Genomic DNA, 16,784 nt, shown 5'->3' with positions numbered 1-16,784 from the left:
TGCACTGGATTGAGAAAGTGCTCTCTGTAGAGTGGAAACAAAAATAACAAAGCAGTTCTCTTAGGTTTTCAGCTTCAAAGGTGAAATCAGGCTTGGAGCAGCTGTCCCCTAGAAATGGGTGGGCATTTGCAGTAGCCGGTGGCCTGGCTGACTCTGTCTGGGTGGTGATAAAAGCATTGCCTGATCAGAGAGCTCAGATGGGACTACCTTTTAATAAGATGTACTTCACTGCTTGTTTATAGCTAAGTACCAGAGGGCATGTTCATCCAGACTGCACGCCACTCAGACAGGGATTGTATGTTGCTTGGCTGTCTAGAGGCAGAAGTTAGATGCCACAGCCATGACACAGCCTTCAGGCAGGCGAGCACTGCTCTGAGGCCTGTGGACACGTGTTGTGGCTTGCAGCTAAGCTGAGGGGCTCAGTGTCGCACAAGGTGGACTAGGGGTGTCAGGGCCCAGGGAAGGCACTGGCCAGAAGCTGGTGTGAAGCACCCAGGCACTCTGCCTTAATGAGATTAAGGGGTTTCTGATGTACTGCCCGGCATTCTCTGCTCACTATTCTGCAAAGTTGAGATGCCAGCAACTCCTTCAGGTGAGCTGAGATCTTCTCTCAAGCTCCAGGTAGATTTCTCAAGTCCCAAAACATTGTAACGAGGTGGGAGAATTAAAAGAAGCATTTCTGAATATTTACTAAGTGCCGGGCACTATGCAAGTCTTTTGTACATTTATATTCAAACTCCGTGTTAAGATATTAAAATGGAGGGCCTCAGAGAAATCGAGCCAAGTGGCAGAGTTGATCACGATTAAGTTGTGTGCAAAGAAATCCAAGGACATACCAGGCCAGGCACCGAGCCAGCACAGTGCAATTTCTGTCCCTGCCTTGTCCCTAGCTTCCCTACTAGGACACCTGCAAAGGACAGGGCCTGGGGCAGTGTCACATGGCATCCCCACAGCTAACCCTGGCACCCTCAATAAGCCCACAAGAACTCACCAGTGATAGAGCACAGAACTTGCCCTCACTGTCAGCATCTGACCTAGTCTCAGAATGACCATGGCTGCAATGTCAGAAAGCCAGGAATCCTGACCTCCCGCTGGGACAGACTTAATATTCTTGGTCCAGCCCAGCCACCTGTCTGTCCACAAAGGGACAGAGTCCTCCAAGGGCCAGATGCCAGCAAGGTCTGTGAGGACAGTCAGGCACCTGACTGTCAGACGCCTGAAGTTTCTTGTTCAGGCCTCCTTGTGCCCATGAGCAGTCATGCACAACAGATCAGGGTGGTCCCTTGGGTCCCTTGGCATCCCCCCATTGCCCTCCCCACACTGGCCTCCCCTCAGGCCAGAGCTTCTGCAACGCCTTCTTCTCTTCACCCCTTAGGGCTGGGCCCGTGATTTGCATCATCAACAATTTCACTGAGCTTCTCTGAGCCAAAGCCTTCAGGCTGCAATTTGCATTTCACTGGGGTGGCCTCCTGGGACATTCTGACTCACTCTCTGGATCAGAATATGCCTATCAGGGGACAGCAGGAGAGAAGCTAGGAGAGAAGCACCTGAACTGTCCCTGAATCCCTGCTGCTGGTCCCCACGCATGTTTGCCCCCAGAGGCCAACCTTCAACCTGGCACTTGCAAGCCTCCCATGGCAGTTCGGCTGCCTGCAATGAGGCCATTTCTGCAGATACCGGGCAGCACCTGGGCACTGGGCTCTCCCTGAGCAGCGCAGGGCAATTCTGGAAGCTGGCCTGTCGCCAGTGGCCTGTGATACTCATCCACCGGCAGGCCTGACTTTGAACACTGCCATGGCCCACCCACCAGGCCCACAGATCACCCACCGGCCTGCCTGCCCTTCCTGAGGGGAAAATCTCAACTCCACCTTTTTGGCTGGGTTAATACCTTTCTAATGACTCCTGTCTTAGAGTATTTTGTAATTGCTTATAGTCCCCAAGGCCTAATGATCTGAGACCAAGTTGTAAGAAATATATAAGTAAAATTTACTGTTGTAACAAATGAGAAAAGCGTTTAGGTGGGGAGAAGTCAAGTGCCTCTAAAAGCCAGAGACAAGTAGGAAAAATGCGGTGAAAGAGAGAGAAAAGGAATTCCCACCCAGTAAGGACTGCAGGTGTGAGAAGCAGCAGAGGAATGAAGAAAGCCCCGGGCACATTCCTGGGCTCTCACGTACCTGCCAAGGCAGACTACAATGTCAAGGGCATGGCAGGGGAGTTGTGGGAGCCGAGCAGACCATTCAATTCGTTCTTGACCCTGCAGGGTTAAGAACTCACTGGGCGACTGGGCAGCCTCCAGCAGCACTCTGCCACTTTGCACTGATATCAGGAACCCTGTGATGTGCTGTCCACCCCAGGCTGCATAGCCAGAGTACTGTGAGACCCTATGTCCATGTGGCAGGGCTGTGTAACTAAGTAACTAAGTACCACATGCTGGGCAGCGTAGCTCGAAGTGCAGGAGGCCAAGAGTCCAAGGTCGAAGTGTCGGCGGGGTTGATTCCTTCCAAGACTGTGAGGGAGAATCTGTCCCAGGCCTCTCTCCTGGCTTCTGGTGGCTGCTAGCATATTTGGCATCTCCTGGATTGTGGAGGCATCACCCTGACCTCTGCCTTCATCTTCATGTGATGTTCTCCTATGCATGCAAGTCCTAATATCCATTATTTATAAGGACACAAGTCATATTGGATGAGGGCCAACCCTAATGACCTCATTGGCAAAGACCCTATTTCTAGACAAGGTCACATTGGGAGGTTCTGGGGGCTAGGACTAAATCATATGAATTTTGGGGGAGATACAACTTAGCCCATAACATCCCTAACTGTGCTCTTTATGCCCCTCCCCATAGATCAGTCCCCTGCGGCCCCAGAGACCGAAGAGCCAGGTGATCAATGTCATCGGAAGTGAGAGGCGCTTCTCGGTGTCACCATCCTCTCAGCAAACACCCCCTCCAGTCACACCACGGGCCAAGCTCAACTTCAGCCTGCAGTCCAGTAAGTGGGACACCCTCCACATCTGAACTCCTGCTATTGTGTCATGATTTCTCCTTAATGGAAGGCTGTAAAGTTAGAAGCTCTTCCTCTACTTGCAGCAGATGGAGGGAGCTTGGGTGAGCACCTGACTTACTGGGAGTGTCCCACGGGACAGGCTGTAGCATTTGGACCTCAGCAAATCAGTTCTCTGGTACCTAATGGGCAGAAAGTTTGGGGTCCATCCAGTCTCACCCCCTCCGTTGGGAAGGGACTTGAGAGGCACTTGGGGCAGCGCCTGCTTGGTAGCACTGGGCACTGAACCGTGCGAGGCCTTAGGTCTACCAGAAACGTGCGGTCAAACAGCACTTCCGGGCAGGTTGGAAGTGCTAAGGGACATAACTGATTTTTCTGGTTTGCCCAGTTTCTCTGGCTGCTATAACAAGTTAACATAAACCTGGTGGGCCAAAACAACAGAAATTTATTTTCTCACGGTTCTGTAGGCCAGAAGTCTGAAATCAAGCTGTTAGCAAGTTGGTACCTTCTGGAAGCTTGAGGGAGAATCTGCAGGGCACCTCTCTCCCAGCTGCTGGTGGCTGCTAGCACTCCCTGACATCCTTGTGAGTGTGGCCACATCACTCCAATCTCTGCCTCCAGATTCACATGGCCTCCTCCCCTGTGTCTTCTCCCCTTCTTATAAGGACACCAGTCACTGGATGTAGGGCCCACTATAAATCCAAGATGATCTCATCTTGAGATGCTTAACTATTACTAATTATACCTGCAAAGACTCTATTTCCAAATAAGGTCACATTATGAGGTTCTGGTTAGACCTTAGAGGTCCAAGTTTTGGAGGGATGCCATTCAACCCACTATGAGTGGTAACCAGCTTTTCACCACTAAATTCAGACATGTCAGAAGGGAGGAGGAGGGCGTGGGGATGAGGACTGCAATAGAACAAGAGAGCCCATCGCCCTAGCTGTGGCCAGAGGGAAGAGTCCAAGGCAGGAGGGCACTGGCCCCGTGAGTGGGCTGTGGAAGGCAGTGAACGATTGTCCTGTGCACCCAATTCTCTGCCTGCTGAAAGGAAAGTGGTAGTGACTCTGGAGGACGTCAGAAAGTGGTGCATCATGGCTGCAAGAGTGGATGAGCCTCATCATGTGAGCAAAGAGTTTTTCAGGGCCCAGGAGGGGATGTGGTCTCTGGGTGGCACATTTTCACATCCTTACACTATGGCTGCATGATCTTTTTCTAAAAGTATTTTAAAAATTTTTAATATTTAAATCTTTTTTTTAATATTTAAAACAAGCACTATCACTACTGCTGCCGTTAACAGTTTGGTGGTTCCTCAGAAGTGGAATAAAATTACCACATGACCCAGTAATCCTGTTCCTAGAATTGAACATAGGGACTCAAACAGATGCTTAGTGTTCATAGCAGTATTATTCACAGGAGCCAAAAGGTGGAAGCAACTCAAACGTTTATCAGCTGATGGACAGATAGACAGAATGTGCATCCTCAGAAATACCCATTCAACAGAATATTATTTAGCTGTGAAAAAGAAGGAAGTTCTGACACATGATCCGACATGGATGAACCTCAGAAACATTATGCTGAGTGAAATAGACTAATCAAAGAAGGACAAATGTTACATGATTCCAGGTATATGAAATATCTAGAATGGGCAAATTCCTAGAGACAGAAAGTAGAATAGAGGTCACCAGGAGCTGGAGGGAGAGAGGGGTGGGGAGTTATCACTTAGTGGGTGCAGACTTCTGCTGTGGGATGATGAAAACGCTTTGAAACTAGATAGTGACGTGCGTGCATAGTGTGGCTCATGTAATTAATGCCACTGAACTGTACACTGAAAGACAGTTAACGTGGCAGGTTTATGTCATGCGTATTTTACCACAATAAAATGGGCACCAGCCATGAGGACAGTCACACCATCAGCTGCCTGCCTGTCCCCTCCGTTCCCTGGCAGAGCGTCCTGAATAACTGACACAGCTCTCCTCCTAGGAAGCATTTTCCTAACGAAGGATTTTTCATCAGATGGATCCTTGGGGAAAACTTCAAAGAGGCTCATCAGTAAAAATGTCAATTTTTCTTTCTTTAATATTAAAGAAAACAAATTATTTCTAAGATTCTCAGCAAGAGTTGAGAAAATATCCCGCCTTAATGATTAGTCCTCTGTTTCAAAGCGGCTACTTTTGCAGTTTACTTTAAAAATCAGTCGCACTTCCCCTTGGGGTATTTAAAGCAACAGCTACAGTGAAATAGACTGCTAGTAACTTCATTTCGTATGGCTGTGGCTTTTCCTGTGGAGAGAGATTTGAAGCCTGGTGGCTGGTCGGATGCCACCACGTGAGACTTCGCTCAGTGACGCTCTCCAGGTGACAACCACGGGGGCTGACTACTGAGCCCTGGCTGGGCTTTGAAAGCAGCAGCCTTAGACAGTCCTTGTGGCACCCAGCTGTTCAGACGCCACTGAGGCAAGCAAGCAGGGATCAGCAGGGCTGCGGTTGACATTACTGTTTTTACAGTAATGTCATTGATGCCTTGCTCTCCTTCTGGTTTCACTTGTCATCGATGCCTTCTGTTCTCTCTCCAGAACGTTGCCATTGAAAGGGGGTCCCATTCTCTGTGTTCTCTGCCACTGCCTCCTCTTGTCTGCACTATTGACAAACCCGTTTCCTCCTTCCCTGCCTCTCCCAGAGGGGACATGGAGTGGCCTGTGAGCAGTCTGGCTCAGCGGGTGTCACTCTGATTTTAAACAGACCCAATTTTGCAGGTTTGGAGCTGAATGGCATGACCGGAGTGGACGTGGCCGATGTCCCACCCCCTCTGCCCCTCAAGGGCAGCACGGCAGACTATGGAAACCTGATGGAAAACCAGGACCTGATGGGCTCCCCAACACCCCCGCCCCCTCCTCCACACCAGAGGGTAAGTCGGAATCTGCAGCACGGGTTTCAGTGACTGCACTCCACAGCGTGGGAATCCTCATCCCAGATATTGGCTCGTGAGCACGTGAGAAAAGTTGTTCAGTGGGCCCAGGATTTGATTTTGAGAAAAGATGTCAAAGCAGTAAGATCTCTGGTGTGCAAGTCTGTGGTTCTATGTCATTATCAATAACTGTATCGAAAAGCACAGCTCAATATCTTGCTTCGGAACAAGGCAACAAGTGACAGGTCCCAAACGGTCATCATCACCATGGAGACCCTGACACTGGAGGTGCAGTTCTGGTGAAAGTTCAATTTGGAGAAGTAGCTTTTCCATCAGGAGGTTTGTCTGACTCTTTCCAGCAGGTGGCCAATGTCGCCCTGTCTGGCAGGCAAGTGCCTGGTGCACCCCAGCTTGGCCCTTGGGAGCTCGTCTCCAAGCAGGTTCTCTCAGACTCTGCAGAGGGGAGCCAGGCTCGTCACCTGCATTGAGCCCCCAGCCCCAAAAGCTCTCCCCATTTCGGTTCGGGCCCCACTGTGGTTCGGGGGTGCAGGTCTGGCTTCCTCCAGCAGTCCTGGCCTCCATGAGCATTGAGCACAGCTCCAACCCTCTTCAGCTCTGGTCCCCGACACTGGTCCCCGGTGGAAACTGCTTTAGTCATTAACCCTGCCAGTGTGCTCCTTGCCTACTAATGCAAATATGAGCTAAAAATGCTAAAAAGCCACTTAAACTGGTGCCTCTATTATCAGTGACGTTCTAGAAACATTCTGTCTAGGTCCCCCACATTCCTTTCTTGATCCTCAAGGCTGCTGTCGGCACTGCTCACCCCTGTGGGTGTCTGTCGTTTAGGGCCAGGGCATGTGCAGGTTGGGAGCAGGAAGCACACGGGTGACTTACCCAGCAGTGGCAGGAACATCTGCTTCCAGGTTCAACCCTCCCCAGGCCAGATTATTCACAACCTTAGAAAATTAAATGAGTGCAGTCTGGAGAATAAAATATCCCTGTGTGTATCTGTGCGGCTGGTCGTATTTTTGCCATCCAGCCTCAATACAGTAACTCCGTGGCCACAGAACTCCTGCAGAGTGTGGTAGACAGAGAGCTGTCAGGTGGCTGCGTTTTTTTTTTTTTGTAACAGCAAGGTGTATTTTTTCCCCTTAATAAACAATATAAATTCTACATGCCTTTTCTTCTTTTTTCTTTTTTACATGGAGACTTTTTCATTGAGTGCTCTACAAGGAAATTATCTTCTTATGAGAGAAGTGCAAGAGAGAGGGTTTTATTTATAGTATATGTATTTGATCATTCCTTTCGTATAAGAAAACCAAAGCAGTGGGACTTCATATTTGATATTGAGGGGACAGATTGCACTTCTGAGCCCCAAGTGCCATCTAAATAGGCCAGCCCTTCCTAGAGATGCCACAAAGAGACTGGGTTACCCTATGAAGGGGGTTTCCTGGGAGGCTGGAAAGGTTCATAGCATGAAAGAAATGTCAGCCTGACCTTTCCCAGGCACTTTTTACTACATGTTAGAACAAAAGGAGATTCACAGGGCCCAGCAAGAACATCAGGTTGGTTGAAGTACTGTTTTCCTAATGGCTTAATCAATCACATCTTTATTTTCATCTCTTTATTTTATTGGAAAAGCAAGAATGTACCCGTGGTCTCCCTACATTAGTCAACTGAAAATTCTGAACTTGGAATTACAACCAATTCCATCTCTGTGACAAATCAACTCTGGGGTAACATTTTATTGTCCCCATTTCTTAGCTACATCATTCTAAGTTACCAATGCCACATGCAGTTGATTAAGGAAGGTACCAATGTGCACTAGCTTCAGCTCAATTTGTAAAGGGGGTGTGAATTCAATCAGATTAATTACCCAAGTCTCTTTGGTATTTGTTTCTTGTTAAATTTACTTGCAGTAAGAGAGCGTGTTCAGGTGACACGCTTGTGGTTATTATGTTTTAATTAGGCAGAAGCGGTCACGTTTCCTGGGGTGCTCTCTTTGTGCAGTCCCTGAGAGCTGCGTTAGGATACTGATCATGCCACGGGGTGATCGATATCCTCCTGTCACTCTCATCGATCGGCCTCAGGCTTGTAGGCGATTCTGTCTCCTCGTGTTGCCGCGTTAAGCTGTCATTTCTTTCAAAATGGCTCTTCCCATCAGTCATCTGAGCTATCACTGAGCTCGATGGTGATAAAACTGGCGTTGGCGCTCTCGCAGCTGACACGAGGGCACGTGCAGCAGCAGGTCCTGTCAGATGGTGTGTGTCTGGCTCTCGCCTGTAAATACACAAGCAATTTGACCGACCTCAAAATAGGTGCCTCTTCTAACTGTTCTCACCAACCGTAAGGACTTACAAGTCTATTAATTTGCTTCCCTTTTTATGTCATGTACTCATATAATAATATCATTCTGTCAGTTTTGTTTTTCCACATTCATTCTCCTCTTCACATTAAGCACTAGGTCACTTTTGTATTTACCTGTCTGTGATCCAGGAGGAAATTCGGGCAGTGAGTGAGAGACGACTGCGTCACTGCTCTGTCCTTGAAAACTTCTTTTCTCACATTCAGCTAAATTCGAACCTTCCCTGAGAGGCTGCTAAAAATCCACACTTACTCTTAAGTTAGATGATAATGTTCTGTGATTTCATTCTGGTTCCTTCTACCTATGGCATGCTCCCACGTACCCTGACCTGTTCGTTTGTTCATTCATTTGTTCAGTCCCTTGCTCATTCATTTCTTCATTCATTCATTTATTCGCTCACTCACCCATTCATTGCCCTTTTGGTCAACCCTATTCACAGAACGCCTCCTGCACTTCGGGTATCTGCGACGGGCGTTAGGCTACCCAGAGCAACAGGGCAGCAATTCCCTGAGTCATGCGCACTCGAGCAGGCCCCCTAAGCAGGGGTTTTCCATCGTCTTTACATTGGAAAGATGTGAATCTAAGGTGATCTCTGGCCTCTGAGCCAAATCCAGCCAGCCACTCACATGTGTTTGCAAATAAAGTTTTCTTGGAACACAATCACACCGACTGCTTTTCATACCGTCTATGGGAGCCTTCCAGCTGCTATAGCAGAGCTGAGTCCCTGCAACAGAGGCCGTGTGGCCCTCAAGGCTGAAAACGTTTACTGTCTAGCCCTTTCCAGGAAAAGTTTGCTGACCTTTGCTCTCAGTTCTGAAAGCAAGGGACAGTTTCTCATCTCACCTATGGAGAGCATCTCGAGGGACTTGTTTGATCAGTAGCTAGATCAGTAGCACCTGGATTTGAAACAGCCACGCAAAGGGAAGTGGTACTTCTTGGACTGTGCAGTCTTTGTGAAAAGTACTCAGAGACGTCAGAAAGGCCCGTGGCTGCCCAGGCACAGGCAGAGCAGCCCTGCCAGCCCTGAGTCAGATAGGGTGGAGCTGAGTCCCGTGGAGAGGCAATTCCGGCCCAGCTGGGTGCCAGGTCACATCCCACCTAGAGACGGTTTCTTTCCTGTCAAAACATCAAAAATGTGATGTCTTCCTCATACTCTTGTCTTCTAGCATTTGCCACCTCCACTGCCCAGCAAAACACCACCTCCTCCCCCTCCAAAGACCACTCGTAAGCAGACGTCAGTGGACTCCGGGATCGTGCAGTGAAAGCAACAGGACTGTCTGGGAAGAGCGAGCTGTTGTCGCTCCTGCCCCTCCGTCTCCTCTGTGTCTGGCGCTTACCTCACTGGGCCTGTGACGTCTAACTTTTAGTGCAATTGCTCTCCCATCAAAGGAGGCCACTTCTAGCCATGGAGTGAGCGGCCTTTAGCATCATGGAGCAAGGTGGGTTATGGGTCCGGGATGTGCCCTTGCATTTATCAAAGCTGGGGGCCTCTGGGTGTGTCAGTCTTGGAGAGAGCCTAAGTCTTGCCCAAACACCCTTTCTTTTTGTGCCAAATGACTTGTGTTAGCAAAGAGCTCAATTGATCTGAGCATAGCCAAGTAGGAGAGGTTGGAACATCACCCTTGAGAAGCTCTGGAGTGACAATACGTAAGAAAACTCGGTCTCTCTATAGGCCAGAACCCCAGCTCACACTCGTGGGACATTATGTCATCCCCTCCTGCAACCAGTGGTGACTTTGTGTTGGTTGAACGTGTCTTCAACCTACACCAAACAATTAAGTTCAGCCCTTTCAGGGAAGCTCCTGATTTCCCCAGGTATAATTTAAAGTAGGACATTTCTCAGCTACTGAACAGTTACTAATTTATGGAGTGGAAACACCATTAAGAATACTGAATCAAATGGAAAAATAAATGAGTATAGGAAGACAAATTTTCATTCTTTTTTGAAAAAGGATATGTATACCACAAGAGATGGTTTTAATTGGGTGAATTCTTTTTGTCCTCGTTCTGTACAGAAGTTTGTATATATGACGGCTCTTAGAACTTGTTTTAATTTTCATGGTCTTTCTGTTTATTACAATAGGCATCTGCAAATGATTCTCAACATGTGTTCTTAATTTTTAACTGCTGGAAATGTAAAACACACACACACACAAATTAATTTTTTTTTCAGAGCTACAAAGTCCTGAAAATGTTGGTGGACAATGATTTTTTTAAAACTAACTTTGTATAACCTAATATTTTAATTCTATCATCTATATTTTTTTATTCGTTATAATCATTATACTCTTCTAGTAGGCTCAAAAGTTAATCGTTGACAATGAAAAATAAAATGTTATTTAAAAAAACACTGTGTTTGACATGTTATGTTTTTGTCCTTTATTATAACATACAAATGCTGCTGTTTCTCTTCTGCTTTCTTAAAGAGTTTGGTGACACACAAATTGTCTCTGATTTGGAGCCCAGGCAGGAAGTATCCATGTCCCCGTGCATGGCTGACTGTCCTTATGGAGCAGAGCAGAGCAAAGCGCTGGATGACACTGTCTTCCCTCGCTGGCCTGGGCTCTCTGGCTGCACATCACTAACGCCTCTGTTCAGCTGCTGATTCGAGAGAGGGCTTTGTTTAGTGGGCTGATTGATTCAGCGTGAGAGACAGGAAGATCTCAGAGGTTTCTCCAGGACCCACCAGGCTGAATCTTAGGTGGCAAGAAGCAAAGAAGGCCACGGGGTCCTCTTCTCAATGTACAGGGTTCTCGCCTCTGTTCTTGCCAGACACGCTTAAACCATAGAATGTGCCCTCCACCCCGTCCAGCCAGGCCCAGGAGGAGGCTGCTGTGAGCCCGAGAAGCTCAGAGGGTCTTTCTCTTGCTCGATAGCTGTCCCCCAGTTTATGCACACTAGTAAATATCCAGTCCTGCCCCGAGAAACTATAGACCTGTGTGAATATGGAATATGTGTGTGTGTGTGCAACTCCTTACTCTTGCAATAAGATAAATATTCATCCTCTGTCATGTATTAGAAACTGGATATTATCCAGTGTGTTAGAAACTGGATATTATCCACAACTCTAAAATATTTGAATCGGCACCCAACCTGGGAAAGTACAGGAGAGCCCAGCCTGTACTATGAAATGGTGTCTGGGTTCTTGTTCCTCCCCCACCCCCCAGGCTAATCCTCAAACTGCACGACCCTGGCTGGAGCGTCCCCCCACGACCCCGGTGGCCATGCATCCCACAGGGGCTCCAGGGCTGGGAAGCATGCGGAGAACACAGAACAGCAGAGGGAGGAAAATGAAGACAATGAAATGTCACAGAAATTTCCTAATATAAATTACAAATTTGCTAATATAGTTACATATGAGTACATTTCTCAGACTCACTATGCGGACACAAAATTTCCACATCTTTTAAGTCAGGGGATGGACTGCAGTAATCACAGGGGAACTGGCCTCAGCAGGCGTCTTCTGGATAGGTTCCTGCTGGAACGAGGTTCTGGGGGAAGGTTTGCCACTCCAGATGCAATGAAATATTTCTTTTACTCCAAAGCAGTATTTTCAACTGTTGCTTCCCACAGCTTCCTCTCAGGGATCCTCAGATATTTTTTCCCACTAATCATTCTCATGATGAAATTTCAATGGTGGAGATATTCTATGTATCTGCTTATATGTACTACTATGCAGCAGTAGTTTATACTACATATCTATTCATGTACCTTATGTATATCTATGCTTTCTATGTTAAAATATAAAGACTTTTTGTCTCCCAAGACCAATTTTCACTCCCTTTGGGGAGATATTCCATTTTTGAGAATGCATGCTCTAAAATAGGAATGGTGAGGTTCTGATGTTCTATTTTTGCTTTGGTTGCCAGGAAGCTCAAAGCCAAATTTAGCTCTTACATATTCAGTTAAATTTTGGTGTTACTATTCTGCCTTCCAAAATGCTTTCTGTCCTATTCAAAATCCATCTTTAACTGTCTAGTTTAATAAGTGCTTTCCTCAAATCTTTATTCAAAGTAGTTAAAATAAGCTATATTTTATAAATGGAATTGTCTTTTTCTTATTTGAAAACCACCCTTGGTGCTTGAAGATTGCTTCCTAGTATTTAAAGAAATTATTTTTTAATCAATTTTTAGATAATTCTTTCATGTAAAGATTTGATCTTTTAAATTCCTTACAGAGTTCATTATCTTCTGCTCTGGATTCTTTTATGGGACTTTGTTTCATGTTCACGGAAGTCTTTGTTGGTTTAATGGATTTTAGCTTTTGCTTTTTACTTCTCTCTCTGATTACTTTTTAATATTTTACTTACTTCTAAAAGTCTGAGGACGTTTACTACTTTTTTTGGCAATCTGCCTTTTCAGAATTAAACATCTACTGTTTTATTGACAATGGCTCAGAAAAACAGGCAACCTGTAGGGCTCGCAACTTTGCACCTCAATAAGCTAAGACTGGCTGTTTATCTCCCACCACAAGGAGAAGCCACGGCTCCTCCCAAGTTGTGTCATGGCCTCCATGCAGTGTCCCAAGCTCTAATGGGGAGTGGGGACTCCCTAGACGTTTGCTGCATGGCAAAGCTCATTTTGATAATTCCAGTGAGATAGTTTCAGCCCTGGGCAAAACAGTCATGTTGTAGTCTTACATGCCAGCCTGGCTGGTCTGTAGTAGCCAGTTAATCAGCACTGATGTGGGTGTGGCTCTGAGGGCGTTTCGTAGATGTGATTAACATCCATAGTCAGTTGACTTAAGCAAATGAGACTATCCTCAATACTGTGGGTTGGCCTCATCCAAACAGATGAAGGCCTTAAGAGCAAAAATTGAAAGTTTCCTGGAGAAGAAGGAATTCTGCCTCAAGATTACAGCATTAATTCCTGCCTGCCTTTCTAGCCTGCTAGTCAGCCCTACAAATTTTGGACTTGCTGGCCCCCTATATTGGCACGGTTCGATTCCTTAAAATCTCTCCCTCTGTACACACACACACACACACACACACACACACACACACACAGAGGGGTGGACCACAGCAAACCTCCTCTACTAAGGTGGCATTTGGCAGAAAGAGGTAACTTTATGGTTATCTTCACTAGAATCTCAAAATCTAAATACCCCAAACAAGCCACTTAGCCTCTGCAGTCATGAATTTCTTCATGACTCAGATGATAATACCAACTGCTTGCATCGCCAGTGTTTTTGGGACTACAACATCCAAGATGGCTTCCTTCATGGATCTGGCCTATTCCTTCACTGCAGCTGCCCGGTCATTCTCTGCCTTCCTCCCTCTCTTCCTCCTTCCTCTCCCTCTCTCTTTCTCTTCCAAACTCTCCCCCACTTCCTCCCCCCATCCCTCTACCCGCCTTTGGTTGTCTTCCATCCTCCAAGGCCGTTTCATCTGCAGGAAGCTACTTTGCATGCTCAGGTTTCCCCCTGTTGAAAGTCTGAACAGAATTTCTTTTTTCTGCTAAATGCTTGTGAGGCTGAGGCTGTGACTAGAGCAGTGTGGTGCCCCTTCCTCTAGGTCCGCCCCAGTCCCACTCGGCAGTTTCCCCGTGTGGCAGCCCTGGTGCCGAGCTCCGGGTTTGCCATCTCTCTTCCTTGCTCCTGTCCTTCGCCTTAGTGGCTTGGGAGCTGCTGGTCCTGGGCCAGCCTTACCCAGCCGCCTCGTATGGCTCTTCTGGTCTTTTCTTCTGTTGACTCCCTTGGTGTACAACACCTAGGACTTCAGGATTTGTCATGCAAATGTCTGCAGCAAGAGAGCTGCCCTCCCCACCACCAGGATGGGGGCTGTGCCTCGTTTAACTTCAGAGCACTATTTCCTCATCTCCGGTAATTTTGTTCAATTGTTGGCACCTGGGTTTAAACTGTTGCTACTAATTAACATTTATTTTCAATTTTGGGAAGTGCTAAATGCCATCTATACTTTGGCTTCTAAATAGTCTCCAATAAAATGAACCAGGGCTTCTTAAAGAAACGGCTGATTCCAGGGCCAGGAATACAAGATAATGTACAACATTTTGTGCCAGAATATAAGGAAGTGCTCAAGAAATAATGGGGACATGTCAAAAAGACATTGAAGCCAGCACAGATCAGCTTTTACAGGACTGGCCACATCTGGGACAATATGACCATCAAAATAAATAATGATAGCAACAGATTTTTAACCCTTTGTATAAAGTAGGACTTTTCTATGTGTCCATACTGATAAAAGTCAGTAAGTGAATACATTCAAAGTTTGATGAGGAACAGGATATTCACATAATTTCAAAGTATCTTCTCACGAAATACTTATTAATAACAAAGGGAAAGCAACAACTTCATAGCAGAAGAGGCTGGCAGTCACCACCTTAATCAAGAAAAAAAAGAGCCCATGCATCACGGGGCAAATTACATTGTGCACCCCAGATACAGCGCTCTGCAAACACAGCATCAGGTCCGCGATGTTCCTACCCGTCATGCGTGATCAGAATCTGAGCACAAGGAAACGTCAGCCGAACTTCGATTCAGGGACGTTTTAGGAAACAACTGGTCATTCATACATGCTTCCATTTACATTAAATGTCCAGATGTGGCAAAGCCAGAGACAGGAAACAGGTAAGTGGTGGCCGGGGGCTGGGAGGGATGACAGCTAATGCAGACAGGCTTCCTTTTAAGGTGATGAAATGTTGTACAATTAGTGATGATAGCTGCCTGACTACCTGACAATACCGAACGCTATTGAATTGTACTAAATTTCGTGGTTGTTGAATTATAACTTAATAAAGCTATTATGGGAAAAAAACAAACAAACTGGCCTATAATCTTGAGAAGAGCCCAGGCCACGAATGACCTACCTAGTCCTTGCTAAAGGAGACTAAAGTGACACAACAAATAAACACAACACATGATGCAGCCCAGATCCTTTCCTACGGTGGATTTATTGGGACAATTGGCAAACTTGAATGGAGTGTCAGGATTGCCTGGTAGTGATGTATCATCAGTGTTACTTTCTTTACCTTGAGGGTGTGCTGTGGCTCTGTAGGGCATGTCCTCATTTAAAGAGAAAGCGCACTACACCATCGGGATGATGGGAATCAGACAGGCAACTTACTTCCAAATACTCAGAGGGGAAATTGCCTGTGTTGTGCTTGTGCGGAACGCCATGCATCTTCCAGCCTGGAAATACCTTTTTCTCCAGGGAATAACCATGCCATTTTCCACGACTTCTCTGCGACATCTTCTGGCCATGCCTGCATGCTGGGATTTGTGAGAACAGTTTAGAGGCTCAGTGTCACCTTCACAGGAGGTGCAAACCCAGTCTGCAGCCACCTCCGGTGCTTCTGGAACAGTGAGGTCTCCTCCAGGAGCCCAAAAGCAGCAAAAGAGATCTCTACCTTGGGGACTTCAGGAAGCAACGGTAGCGTGGTCTTTTTTTTTTTGTCTATGTCAAACAGTTCCTGCCAAGCCCTGTTCAGACTCAGGTCCATGATGAGCAGGACAAACAATCTCGTAAGTTCCTCCAGGAGAAGGCAGACAGTACTCTAGCACCCAGGTAAGGCTGCTCCCTGTGGCGACGACATCCGGAAGGAATAGGACGGGGCAGTCGTCTGGAGGGCGGGTGGCATGTCCCCTGTCGGGAGGGCCTCCCTGAGGCTGTGATATCTGAGCGGAGACCTGGCAGCTGAGTGGGGACCCAGGGCACAGCACTGCCCAAGAAACAGCCAGTACAAAGGCCCTGGGCTGAGAATGACCTGGCGACATGTGAGAAGCAGAAGTAGGAAGTGAGGGAGGGCAGATGGGGGAGAAGGAGGGATTGGAGCCCTGGGAGGGAGCTTGGCCTGGCTGGACCACAGCCCGAAGGCCCCATGACATCCATTAGTGAGCATGGTCTCATGCCAAAGCCAGGAGGAGGGAGAATGACGGTTCCCCCAGGTGAGTGGCAGGTGGAGGGAAATGGAAGGTATGGCCACAGGCCTGCTGAAACCCCAGCAGGTAAAGCAGATGTCCACGTCTCAGTGGAAGCCAAAAGCCCCTAGAAATAGCTGTTGGCTTTGAGTTTTTGTCCTCACCATAGGAGTCCATGATGTTCTTGCTGGGAGTGAGTGGGGAGAGAGGAGCGCCCTTGGGAGGGGCCAACAGCATCTCCCCTGGCTGCCCTGCCCCTGGAGAGACCGGCTCGCTCACCTGTCCCCGGGCCGGAAGCCCCCACAGTGCTGGCGGGGGCCCTCCATCCTCCTGACAATCACGGCAGATCATCTCCATGGTGTATGACCGAGCAGCTAAATCTGTCGTCCCCACAGAGTCTGAGGAAAACTGTGCCAAGCCACCCATGGAAGCCACCTGTGGAAATGACCAGGAACCCGGGAGCCACTCTCCGACGCTTAATCACAGCGGCCTGACTCCTCGGCCGCTAATGGAAAGGCACAGCAAGTTGAGGGGTAACAATAATCAGTTTGAGAATGGGAATATTTTTGAATTAGCATAAATTAGACTATTTAAAAATGCTTGTTAACAGTTAATTTAGCATTAGGAACCCTTGCGTTG

General features: G+C 47.4%; 1 protein-coding gene across 2 annotated transcripts in view; it reads left to right on the top strand.

Annotated features, from left to right (window-relative positions):
- DOCK1 (dedicator of cytokinesis 1) overlaps positions 1–13,135 on the top strand; it is a 491,171-nt gene extending 478,036 nt beyond the window's left edge. For both annotated transcript variants that reach the window (XM_012781384.2, XM_012781385.2), the window contains exons 50-52: positions 2,843–2,987; positions 5,755–5,906; positions 9,438–13,135. In XM_012781384.2, the coding sequence (XP_012636838.1) occupies positions 2,843–2,987; positions 5,755–5,906; positions 9,438–9,533 (393 nt within the window). In that variant the 3' untranslated portion in view covers positions 9,534–13,135. The remainder of the gene's footprint in view (positions 1–2,842; positions 2,988–5,754; positions 5,907–9,437) is intronic.
- Positions 13,136–16,784: the final 3,649 nt, after the last annotated feature.

This window comes from Microcebus murinus, chromosome 14 (genome assembly GCF_040939455.1).
Source record: "Microcebus murinus isolate Inina chromosome 14, M.murinus_Inina_mat1.0, whole genome shotgun sequence".
In the NCBI taxonomy this organism is placed as follows: domain Eukaryota; kingdom Metazoa; phylum Chordata; class Mammalia; order Primates; family Cheirogaleidae; genus Microcebus; species Microcebus murinus.
This window is presented reverse-complemented; position numbering and strand designations above follow the sequence as displayed.